The 12,359-nt window shown below is 39.8% G+C and overlaps 1 protein-coding gene across 1 annotated transcript in view; it reads left to right on the forward strand.

Annotated features, from left to right (window-relative positions):
* Positions 1 to 12,359, forward strand: part of spon1a (spondin 1a) — a 64,426-nt gene that overhangs the window by 14,157 nt on the left and 37,910 nt on the right. Inside the window, exons 4-6 of the mRNA XM_046385157.1 lie at positions 2,388 to 2,461; positions 2,926 to 3,048; positions 9,918 to 10,066. Coding sequence (XP_046241113.1) covers positions 2,388 to 2,461; positions 2,926 to 3,048; positions 9,918 to 10,066 — 346 coding nt within the window. The remainder of the gene's footprint in view (positions 1 to 2,387; positions 2,462 to 2,925; positions 3,049 to 9,917; positions 10,067 to 12,359) is intronic.

The following is a 12,359-nucleotide window of genomic DNA, read 5'->3' on the forward strand; positions in this document are numbered from 1 at the left end:
TTTTCACAGTCTTTTTATGTTTTATGGACTAAACAATTAATTGATTAATTATCAATAGGTAGATAAATCATTGATTAAAATTTGCATCTCTACTGACAAGTATAGCTGTGTGCAGTTGTGTGTGTAGGACATTGTGGTGATGAGTTTAGGAGAGCGGTAGCGGGATACAGTAGTGTGCATGAGACCTAGAGTGATTTATGGCCTAACTGGCCGTTCATATATTGAGGCAGAACTGCTTCTCTGCACTCACGTCTAATTCCATCATGCTCCTTCACTCAGTGTGCAGAATATGACCTGTCTTGACCGTCTCTTTTAGAAATGGGTGCTGTGCCATGATTACCTTTTGTTTCTTCCATTTTGTAGAAGACTGATCTTTTGCTCTCTGATCTTTTGTTATTTTTCTTTCTGTCCATTCCTCTCATACACACTGCTATCATAAAAAAGGAAAATGAAGCTTAGAAATAGAGAATCAGAGAACAGACAATGTTGTTAGTATGTGTTTTTCTCTGCCCTTCACTGTTACCGTGGTGATGTAGACAGTACAAATTGCTTTTCTCATACCAACTGCTCATCATTCATTCAAGGGGTCCTATTATAAGAGTCATGAACAGACAGTCTGCCATTTCTTCATAAGGGGGGAAAAAACACTAGTTTGAAAAGACGCAGTATTAATACTTAATATGAATGAATTTACTATTCTTAAACTATTCCTATTGCAATATTCCCACCTAGAGCTTGGGTCTGCTCCAAGGTTTCTGCCTTCTAAAAGGAAGGTTTTCATCACCACTGTTGGCAAGTGTTTGCTCATGGGGGAATGTTCAGTCTGTCTACATTAAAGATTAAATTGAAGCTTGCAGTATAGACCTGCTCTATTTGGAAAGTATCATGAGCCTTTTCTACTTTTCATTTATGGATTTATTAGCATATTTGTACATTATAATAGTTACTAGAAAAATATTGTCATTCTGACAGCTACTCATGTCAACTCAAATGCTTTAACTTCATCTCATCTAGTAAGTTACCTCGGGCTGTCCTGTCCCCCTAGCGGCTTGCCATCTTAGCCGTGGAGAGCTTTGCTTTAGCTGGATGTCTATTATGATCCAACCTCATGTCAAATCATCCATCCATTTTCTATATCATTTATCTGTCAGGGTTGCAAGCGAGGCGGGGTACACCCTGGACTGGTCGCCAGTCAATCACAGGGCTGACGCTTAAAGACAGACAACCATACACGCACACACTCACACCTAGGGGCAATGAAGAGTAGCCATTTAACCTAATGTGCATGTTTTTGAGATTACGAGAGGAAGCCAGGAGAACATGCAAACTCTGCATCCCAGATAAGGATTCAACCCAGGAACAATCTTGCTGTGGGACAACAGTACTAACCACTGCACCACCACTAGTATTTCTGCCACAATACAGAGCTGCTTGATAAATGTTTTCTGTTTGCAGACAGAATTCATCAAGCAGAAACAATACAACATATTTGTGCAGTCAAAGGTTTGGTAAACCGTGGACTACTTGAAACAAACAGTATATGGGACGGGGCCCACCTGGATCAGACCTCCAGTACCTCCATCCAGCTCCTCGTTGTTGGGTTTTATCCCCATGGAAACCTCCTTTCAGCCAGGACTGGCGTTAAAGGCTGGTGTTTGTGAGGAAGTTAGGTGCCTTCTCGAGTCTGCTGGCCTCTGAAAAGGTTTGTTTGTGGCTGATTTACATGTCAAGGTCCCTCTCAGATCTGTGTTCCCCACTACCCCAGTGGAACAAGCCTCTTTGACAGCTCAATCTAGAGAAGCTCCCCTCTGCCAGGCCTTGGATTTTGGGGTGTGTAGCTGCTGGCTTGTCAATCAGTCCTTATCAACACAGTGCATAGCCTGTCGTATGTCTGTGCATTTCTGCATATTTTCCTCCTGGAGGGACTCAGTTCAATGCAAAAAAAATCTTTTACTTGCTGTCTCTTTTTCAGCTTTTCAGTCCCTCATTTCTATGTACGAGTATATCTTAGTGCTGATACATTCTTTTGCTGGTCTTTGTGGGAGACATTGAATGCCTCAGTTGGAGCGACAGCCTGATTTAGCAATTTCCCTGTGGGCTCTGATACCTCCTTTTAGGAGTCTTCTGAATAAAAAAATAGGAAGATTATTATGAATAACTCTGCACCTGTTCCACCTGCCACCGTTCACATCTTAAAAGCCAAAATTTTCCACGTTTCCCGCTGTTCATTGTCTTCTCTTTTTCAAACCTCACAGCTTCTCAAAATGTTGCTCCAGTCTTTTTCCATCATGACATTCACTCTTACTTTTGCCCAGACATTCACACTTGGTCCCAGTTTCTCTACAAACTAATATCCCTTACTGTCTACGTCTCTTCTCTCTGTATAGGGCAAGCATTGTGCAGAAGAGGATAATCTATTTCCAGGATGAAGGCTACCTCACCAAGCGAATGTGTGAAAAAGGTAGAGTTTTTTATTGACATGGACTGAATAATTTACCATGAATTTCCTATCCCTTCAATCTCCCTGCTGGTACTCTATTTCGCTCCCTATTGATAGTCTCTTTCTCTGTCTTCTTTTACTCTATATTTTCTTTCATTCTTGATTTTGATGCAGGGACTTTCCTCTCTGCTGTTATGCTCTGGCATGTGAATGATTGTAAATGAGTGTAACCCCTGGCTGTGCATGACATTGGATGTCACACTGAGCAAGAGATCAAAAGAACTGTGCTACACAAACTCCCCTTTTCTCATGCTCCCCCCTCTCTTCCTCCCTTTGACTCCTCATTTTCTTAAACCACCCATCTCCTGTATGATGGACCCCACTCTCATCTGCGCCTTATACTGATGAGCAATCTCTCTATGCCTGTCTCGTGGTCTTCTGCATTTCTCTCTTCATTACTTCTCCCTCCTCTCGTGTCCTCACAGAGTCCCTGTATGGAGATGCTACAGACAAACCTCTACTTGATTGTTGTGCCTGTGGAACAGCAAAGTACAGAGTCACCTTCTATGGGAACTGGTCTGAGAAGATTCACCCCAAAGACTATCCACGTAAGCACAAACTCCTCTGCTTTTTGTCTGGTCACCCCAGCTCCACCACACATTTAAAGAACAAGTTTGGTCTTTGTTTTTTTTAATTGTCAAAAAAGTAACATGAAAAAGTAGCCATGTTATTGTCTTTGTCACCAAATCCTGTTGTAGTTTATTCCGCAGATTACAATGCCATAGACCTCCATTATTTTCTAAGGAGGAACGCAGTTTCACTGGTTGACTTGTCCATTTATTACAATGAACATGAGTTTTGTAGTTTATTTTTAGCTGCATCTTGTTGCTGTGAATACTCAGTAGCTCGCTGAGTCTGTGGCTAAAATTGGTCCCCAACAAATACATTATTTGAAAACTGTTTGACAAGCTGTTTTTGGAAATTATTTAGCCTTTTTATAAAATGTAGGTGTATGTTCATGAACCTGTCTTTTAAAGATTAAAGGCTTTAATATGACAGTCTAACACATTGTTTAGTTTGGTCTTTTAATAGAATTTATCAATATAAAAACAATACAGAATATCATTAGCCTTATTGTTAAATCTCAGTTGCAACACCACAGCTGCAAGAAGTCTATGGTATGTTCCAGTGGGTGATTGAGCCACAGTGCCTGGTTCTCTATAGGGATGTGTGTGGTGAGTTATAGTTGGGTGTGATGTGTGTATAACCTTGAGCCACACTATCAGGATGTGAATGGACTTAAGGATTACACTGACTCTCTTGTCTAAATCAGGCTCTCTCCGGTCAGATCAATACACTGATTAGGGTGGAATAAGATAAACCCTGAGATTGAAAGGAGCCCTAAATCACTGTCTCATGGAGTAGTTGATATGTGACTCACTCTCACATACAGATACGCAAACACAGACCTTGCAGATAGATCAACTTAAAAAGGATAGGGCAAGTTTATGTTGTCTGATGCTTCCCGACTCTAAGGATGCTACAGTTGCATTTCACCTTGCTCAAAGTCATATCCTAGGTAACCTGTTAGACCCATTATCACACTGCACAGTTTGCATTGGACAGTATTATTCACTGACTACAGTGCAGTAAGTGCATGATGATTTTTCCTGATTATTTCCTAGTTACAACCCAGCAAAACATTTGCTATAAGTAAACTAGGTCTCAATTCCTGTCTTGTTCAAGTACTCATTTTTTGCTATCTGAGATGTCCCACTATGTCACATGTTATCCTTCTATTTTTAACATACAATGTGTTCTTCAAGTGCAGGGGCCTTAGATCACTGTGGTAACACAAATTCTGAGATTGAAAATTCACTGTAAAACAGGGCAACAGAACTTTTTTTTTCACTGCTGACATGATAACCTCGACAGTTCTATTTTCTTTTTCCCTTTTGTCCCATTGTAAGTCACGCAGCAATGCATGGTTGTCCAACTCAAGCAATGACAGCTCGCTCGCACGCAGAGAGTATATCAATACGGTGTGTGGCCTGGTTGTCAACACAGATTTTTTATGGGATTAACAGGAGAAAGAAAAAGAGAAAGAGGGAGACAGTTTAACATTGCTTTACTGTCTAAATAAATCAGTACCTCATCATAGTCAATTTCCTTTACTCAAAGGAAGCAATATATTGAAGTCTGAGTACATATACACTAACAACAACAGCTGCCTTCCATCTCCCTATACTGAGCCAAGCCAACACCTTCTTCCCCTTGACAAAATATGAACTTGTTTCACATGATTTCATATCAGGCTTATTATACATTCACAAGCACTTGGAGATTTGTCATTCCAAAAAAACCCCCAGAAATCAATTTAATTAAACCCTGTCTAAGCTCTGGAAAACCACAGCTACATTATGGTTGCTCTTCTTTTAAATTCTGATATCTACTCATTTATTCTTTGTTTAACTGCCCATTTAATCTATTTTATATTCACATCCCCTAAAAATAAACAACAAAATAATACATTAAACTTTCCATATTTTCTAGCATTACCACACAACATCTCTGAATCCTTTGTGTTGGACATCACGGAACAAAGAACATTGTTAGTTCAGTGGAAACAACAGGGATGTCCACTGTAATCCCTAGTTTGAGGACAACAATTCTGGAGTCAAATGTCTGATGCTGGAAAGTACAGTTTACCATGTCTGTATCAGTTGCACAACAATGCTGATGACCACTTCCCATGTGTATTGCTACTTAATCCAGGGTTTGTAGGATGTCTCTACAAGTGAAGTCCACAACTATTTCTTTGAGATCCAATGCGGCAAGTAGAGAGAGAGATTCCTGTTAACCTGAGGAGACAGGTCACATGGGGCAGTTAAATCCTTATGCCCTCCATATTCTTCACACAACTCTATAATGTTGTAGCAGGTCATCAGTAGACACTTTGCAGCTATCAGTAAATATCATTTCATTGCTTTTTTTGCATCCTTCATATTTTACAAAAAAAACATTTTCACAAAGTGAAGACAGAAACCAGGCACAACTATGACCACAAGCACTAACCAAAGCTGCAATATAAAGGAGACTTGCTTCAAATTATACCCACCTTTGAAGTGAATTAATACTGTGTCAGCCTGAGGCGAAAGAACCCGATGATGGATATAAAACTGCTAACCGAAGCCATAATGTTAAAGCTATTTAGTTATTGGTAATGACTCCTCGACTGCCAGAGTCAGACATTTATGAAAGCATGGGGCACAAATGGTCTTAAAATTTCATAAAGGACTATCGGCAAAAATATTAAACACCTAATATTGACAAGCAAGACAAAAATTGATCGAAAGATACATCAGGTGGGGAAGCAGCATCCTCTGCTACTTAATCCTTACAATTTCATTAAGTTGCTTTGATATTCACAACGACTGAAAAGCCTTTGAATTTAAAATAAAAGAAAAGTATGCCCTGAAAGATCAATTTTTTTACACTGGTACATGCAAGGCACTAATCATTTCCACTTTTTCAGACTACAAACATAAGAAATCATATCACCTTCAACGCAACCTTCAACCTTCATAGGCTTGATCTCCTGTAAACATTCAGGTACTTAGAAAGTAGACCTCCTGGATTTGTAGACTTTCCTCAAATTCATTTCCTAGTGAAAGACCACAGCTTTTGGTCAGTCTAACTAAGATGTCACCCCAAACCACCTGTGCTACCGGATTTTGGCTCATCACGAATGAAAGCATGGAAATAAACAGGCATCTTTTATATAGCCGATTCTTTCGAACAGCCTGAGGAACAACAACCACCACTAACATTTCCTCAGTTGACCATTTTCCAGGTTGGCGCTCTCAAGGTACTTCTCCATAAACTGCAAGGCAGATAAATGTAGTGCAACTGGAGCACAAAGACATTAACTCACCCTTTATTAGAGATTAGCTGAAAGCACATTCAGATCAATCCCTAAGAGATGACATTGACTTTGCTACTTCAAGTATCTCAGGTAGGTCATTCCCAGTCCTGGTCATCATTAGTCTTTAACTGAGACACTGGAAGAGTTAGAAGGCTCTGTGCATGCTTATAGTATAAAAAAAGTTTAAAATGATTTAAATGCTCTAAAAGTAATTTGTAAACGCAATTGCTAAAAAAAATGCTAAAAAGGGAAAACTTCTTCCCGTTTCTTAGCTTAAAGTAAATTTTTTGCAGCAGCATTTGGAACACACTCCAGCTGCTGTGCCTCCCTTTAGTTACAACAAGGAAAATAAACATTACAGACCTCATATGGTCACGACAAGATGAAATGAATGAATTTCTAACACTCTTTACAGAGCCGCCGGCAGCATTAATAGCAAAAGAGGACACTAGATTTTTTTTTTGTATCCAGACCCTATTTCATATGTTGCCTGTGGCCTACAGTCTTACAGATACATACCTGTAATAAAAGTAAAAGAAAGGAATAGCTGTGTAATTCTGTAATTTTCAAATTGTATGGGCTACTTTGAGACAACACTTATTCCCTTAAAGATCATAGTGAGTGTATTGATTAGTATGCAATTACAGTCTTTGTTCCATCTATTAAATGTTTCACTTGGAAATGGGAAACATCCATGAGTGTTTGATCATTGATTCCAGTTTTGCTCTCTGAAGCTCTCCAACATCCCATTATGAACCACATCAATGGCACCAAAACGCAGCCGGCGGAGCTGTTTCTTTGTTAGTGTTGGCTTGTCCCATTGTTTCTCCAATTACATGCTGTTGAAAATCTGTATTCACTGTCTGCCTCATCTTACTTGCCTGCTGGTGTTTGTCAAGTCACTGCATTTTTGCCAAATGTTCAAAAACAGTTTCATTGCAGATATTTTCAATGCCATCTGATGCTTTGTTTCAGTGATATAAAAGGGTTGCCATCTTACACCTGACTCAGATTTTGTTTTTCTGTTGTTGTGGTGGTTAAAAGGCATTCAGTCATTCACAAATTAATCAAAAATCAGGATGTTTTCTGTTACCATCAGGTCACATATTCATCAGCTTTTATCTCGTAGAATGACTCTCTAATTCCTATCTTTTCAAGGTACTAGTGTATTTTGTATATACTGTATGAGTATACAATATGAGTTATTGTCTGCCCTGTTTTGGTCAGTTCTTGATTTTTGCTCATAGTGTATTCACATAAGGACAAGAACAACCCATTTCCAGCCTCACTCATACTGTTAAAGTAATCGTGAGCTCCTCTGAGTTGTAGCTGGCTCTGATGTAAGTTAGTGCCGACTGTGAATGAGTTGATCTGCACAGAAAAGAATGGAGAGCTCTTGCCGCTTCTGTATGCATCCCTCTGTATCCCTCCACATAACTTCACACAGCCGATGTTCTTTCTTAATTAACCTCTTGCTACTTTCCACACCATGTTTCCGGATGGTAAATCCAGTGACACTAAAAGTGATGTCTCAGGGTGAGGCATCAAAACTTTCGACGATAGTAGCAGAATGCAGTGCGCACCTGCTTTGGCGCAGTCTTTTAAATAGCCATGACAGCATTTGCATCACTTTTTAATTTTTTTTCTGTGACCAAGTGCTAACTTCACTTTTTCTCGTATGGTTGCCTACATCGTCATGCACGTGCAGCTATAGCCGTACGTACATAAGGATAAGAATGTTCCTGTTGGCTGGTTCTGGCCAATCATATTCTGTAGAGTTCTAAACTTTTTTTTTTTTAATTATTTGTAAGTACGTAAGTTAGTATGCTGCTACTATGGCCTCTCTGTGCCACAGGAATATGGTATCAGTCTAATTCTTGTTATCTAAATAGAATGTTGCTGATTATAAATTCATTTTACAGTCAGCAACATAAATTTACTCAGTTTTCGCGGTAGATGTACTCAACTGTCTGAATGTCAGTCTGTGAGCCTTGTGCACCAGTCTGCTTGACCTTCCTCAGTGCATATTATAACCAGTCCACTCAAGCTCTCTGTCCAAATTTACCAAGTACAAAAGGATGTAGTAAGTAAGTACACAAAAAAATATAATATGAATGAACATAATAATTACTTCCTCCCCTGATATTCAGTGTAAGAGGATAAAATTGTAAATAAAGGTCATACCAAGCTTTAGGAAGACAAAAGACAATAGAAATATCTGGGTCTCTAAACAACAAACCGTGACAATAGGACCTGAGGACTGCAAAATGTGTTGGTCACCAAGGGTCACGTATACCTGGCATATAGAACATACTGTATGTGGTACACCACCATGGACACTGCTGCTGTGAACAGTTTATACAGTCCATCCAGCATTTATCTAGATATCAGTAAGATATAAGTTTGTACAATGAGGTAAAATGTCAGGAAAAAACTGTCTCATTTGCAAATGGATCTATATTAATATGTCTACAATGTCCTCTAAGGAACTGTTTAAGTTATCACAACATACTATTACAGCACATTATTAAACTCAGAGATTAGATTATCAGAGCAATTAATCTTTGTTCAGTCTCACACTGGGAACCGGCAGAAGGCAGAAAGGGTGACTTACATAACTGCAGAGTAAGGACTCTATTTAGGGCATAAAAATGAGAGGCAGACCTATGACCTATTTGAGCGAACCTTATCTCACCTAAATAGGTAGCATAATAGGGTTCTGCAATTGGTGAACCAGCGTGGCACAATGACAATTGTTCAGCTTGAAAGAGTAACTGTCGAAAGCAACTAACATTTATGTCTTCAAAAGACTCAGAGAACTAAAGCATACATTTTATGCTGACTGGGGCTGTAAAATCATCATTATGCTCTCAGGGTGATGTAGCTGTATGTCATTCCTGTCTGTGTACATAATCCAAAATACCAGGCAGGGGTATAATAGGACAGCAAGGGGGATAATAAAGGAATATGAGACAACTAGTTGCTAAGCTGTTGAGGTAGACATGTCAGACCTCTGAAGCCCCATAGTGACATCATAAGGATGCCCCAAAATGACCTGCAAATTTCAACCAGGAGCCCACTTATAAAAGGTGAATGGCTGTACTCTGTGCTTGATTTCTGTATGCTATAAACGATGGTGGAGGATTATGGTAGAATTTTAGCTTCCACTCTACAGCCTGTGTTGCCTCCTCTAATAGATACTACCAATGCTGCATTCTTTGTATGCTAACAGGTATAGGGCAGATATAGAGCTCTACTATTTCTTTTTCCATATTTCCATATCCTTGTTTACATGCAACTGTCCTCAAAGAGGGAATTATATATAGAGATTATGAAGGAGCATAAAATTAAAGTAATGCACTGTGGGTGGTTTGCAGCAATAAGGAAACATTTTTAGACTGAAAGAAATGACTTTTGACAGTAAATGGGTTGCATCAAAAGATGGGTTTGGTCTGTCAGTCAGCAGACTAACTAACAGATGGATCAGCATTGGCATGGGAAACAAGTTGGGATGTTCAACTAAAGAGATGTTTTCTTGTCTTATTTCACCAGGTCGTGCCAATCACTGGTCAGCCATCATTGGTGCCTCCCACTCTAAGAACTATGTGTTGTGGGAATACGGTGGCTATGCCAGTGACGGAGTTAAGCAGGTAGCTGAGCTGGGCTCCCCAGTCAAAATGGAAGAGGAGATCAGACAAAAGGTAAGATTCTCCAGCACTATGAGATGACTGACCCACTGTTAATTTTCATTGCAAAATAGAATGAAAAATGGTAAAATAAAAAAACAAAAGTCATGAGTTTATTGATATTGAACTTTCTTTCAGGCATATTTTGTTTCTAAAACTAGTATGAGATAAATAACACCACTGGGGCCTCAGAGGATGTTCCAAGGTGAACACACCTTAGTTTACCATAGTATGGGATGACAGAATTGAGCATTGCTTTGACGTTGTTGTCCACACTGATTAGTGCTTTCAAGCATCTACACTATTCTTAGCCAACCTCTACATCTACTGCGTATGCCTAACAAATACACAGGGTCTGTGTTGCTGCAGGAGATTTCAGCATTAAATTTTTGCAAATCAGTTCATCTTTGAGTTTGGACTTAGACTTGTCCATCATACTGCTCAGGAGGAGCTTTGGAGCATTTAGCATCTACGCAAAGTAGCTGTTGTTTTCATCAGTTAGTAATTGATTACCACAATTTTTTGTTGTGTCTCTCATCCTACTACTTCCCTACAGGAAATTCTCTAGCTTCACTTTGCCTCTCATAGTTTTCACCTTACCTTTACATATTAAGTTGTAATCTCAAGCATTTCTTCTACTCCACTTGTCATGTTCTGTTTCTCTCCTTGGCCTCTCTTCCCTTTATTGTTTCCACAAATAGCACGTTATATCTTTCTTCTTTTTCCTCTTCTCCATAGCTCTCTCTCACCCTGAGAATAACCCGTGCTGGCAGAGCAGATGGCTCTGCACAGTGCTTATTGTTGGCTAATATTGAAGACCTGGAGTCACAGCAGATAATGAGAGCGTAGTGTGAGCAATGGGGTCTCTGTGTCATTGCTGCCTTCCCACTGCTATTACAGCACACTCTTTTTTTTTATATTCTTCTCTTCTCTCTGCCAGGATCATTAGATGAGCTTTTTTCTCAGCTTAGAGGTGAGAGTGAAATGGCAACAGATTTGATTGACCAATACAGTTAGCGTGCTGGAAAATATCAATTTTATGAGTTAATGTCGATTTGTTTGCAGTTAACAATTATTTTTGGAGCATATGACATGAGAATGAATTTATCCACACAATTGATAATATTGATCTGCCTTCCGAGCAGTCGGTTCCATAAACCAGGTGGCACTAAACTCTGCATCCTATGGGCGCAATGAGAATTATGAACAGGTTAATACAACAGATTGTGCTTTTCTTATCAGATTTGTGAAATGATTTCACAGGAAGGGTTGGGTCATATCATCACCAGGTGCAGCATGGCTCAAGCTGTGGTTGTCAAGAATAATTGCTCTGAAGTGGGACTGGCTGACACATGAATGCAGGGTGACGATTACACAGCCGATCAATATAAACCCTGATTAGTTTGATACGAGCAAGCTGCATGCTGTAATTCCCTGCCTAAGCCAGTCAATAATCAACCTTTGTCAATACTCTGCATATGGCTTAAGTAGTGCCATCTGTTTGTGTGGTGTTGCCTGTGTGTGTTTGAAAGTGAACATACAATGTGATTGCACTGTGAATACTTGAACTGAGCTTTCTCCCTGTAATTTTGCCTGCCGGTCTTTGTGGTTGACAGGGTTCACAGCTGCTATGATTTCTAGAAGCTGCAAACTCTTTTGTTGCCTTAGACAACTACCATACATTTTCAATTGTATCCACTTATATACGACTCAGACAACAGACTGAGTCTCTAGATGCCCTTGAGGTAAGGAGCCTGGGTGAAGGAGCCATGCAGCACTTCTTGCTAAACGCTGACACAAACAGAAAGCTGATTCTCTTTTGTGTCAGGTGGGGTGTCAGGGGGAGCAACTAGCGATGAATGCAAAATTGATATTCATAGCCATGCTCCACTCCAGCCAAGGGGTGCACTGATCAGAGAATTCATACAAAGTTTCATTTGCAGAGCCAGGCAGGCATGCAAACGTGTGGACACACAGGTACAGACAAAGCCCTCTCTATCCTGCTCATGTCAACTCAGGGTGTGATCACTCTATTTTTGTGATGAGTTTGTCAGTCTTTCTGGACTTGGACAGTGGTGTGCTCTACCATGTGTTGTGTTGTTACTGCTCGTCAGATGTGTGGTAGAAAAAAATGTTTGTTCAGAATTAGATCTCTGAACCCACCTCACGTCATTCTGTGTTGTGATGGTAATCTGACACTTTTTTTTGTCCATTTCGGAAGTCAGTGGAGGAGAACAAATGGAGTGCGTAATGTTACCTAAAAATTGGAGAAAGCAGGACTGACAGCCTGACATAGGAGAGTTTTTCA

Source organism: Scatophagus argus, chromosome 1 (assembly GCF_020382885.2).
Source record: "Scatophagus argus isolate fScaArg1 chromosome 1, fScaArg1.pri, whole genome shotgun sequence".
In the NCBI taxonomy this organism is placed as follows: Eukaryota; Metazoa; Chordata; class Actinopteri; family Scatophagidae; genus Scatophagus; species Scatophagus argus.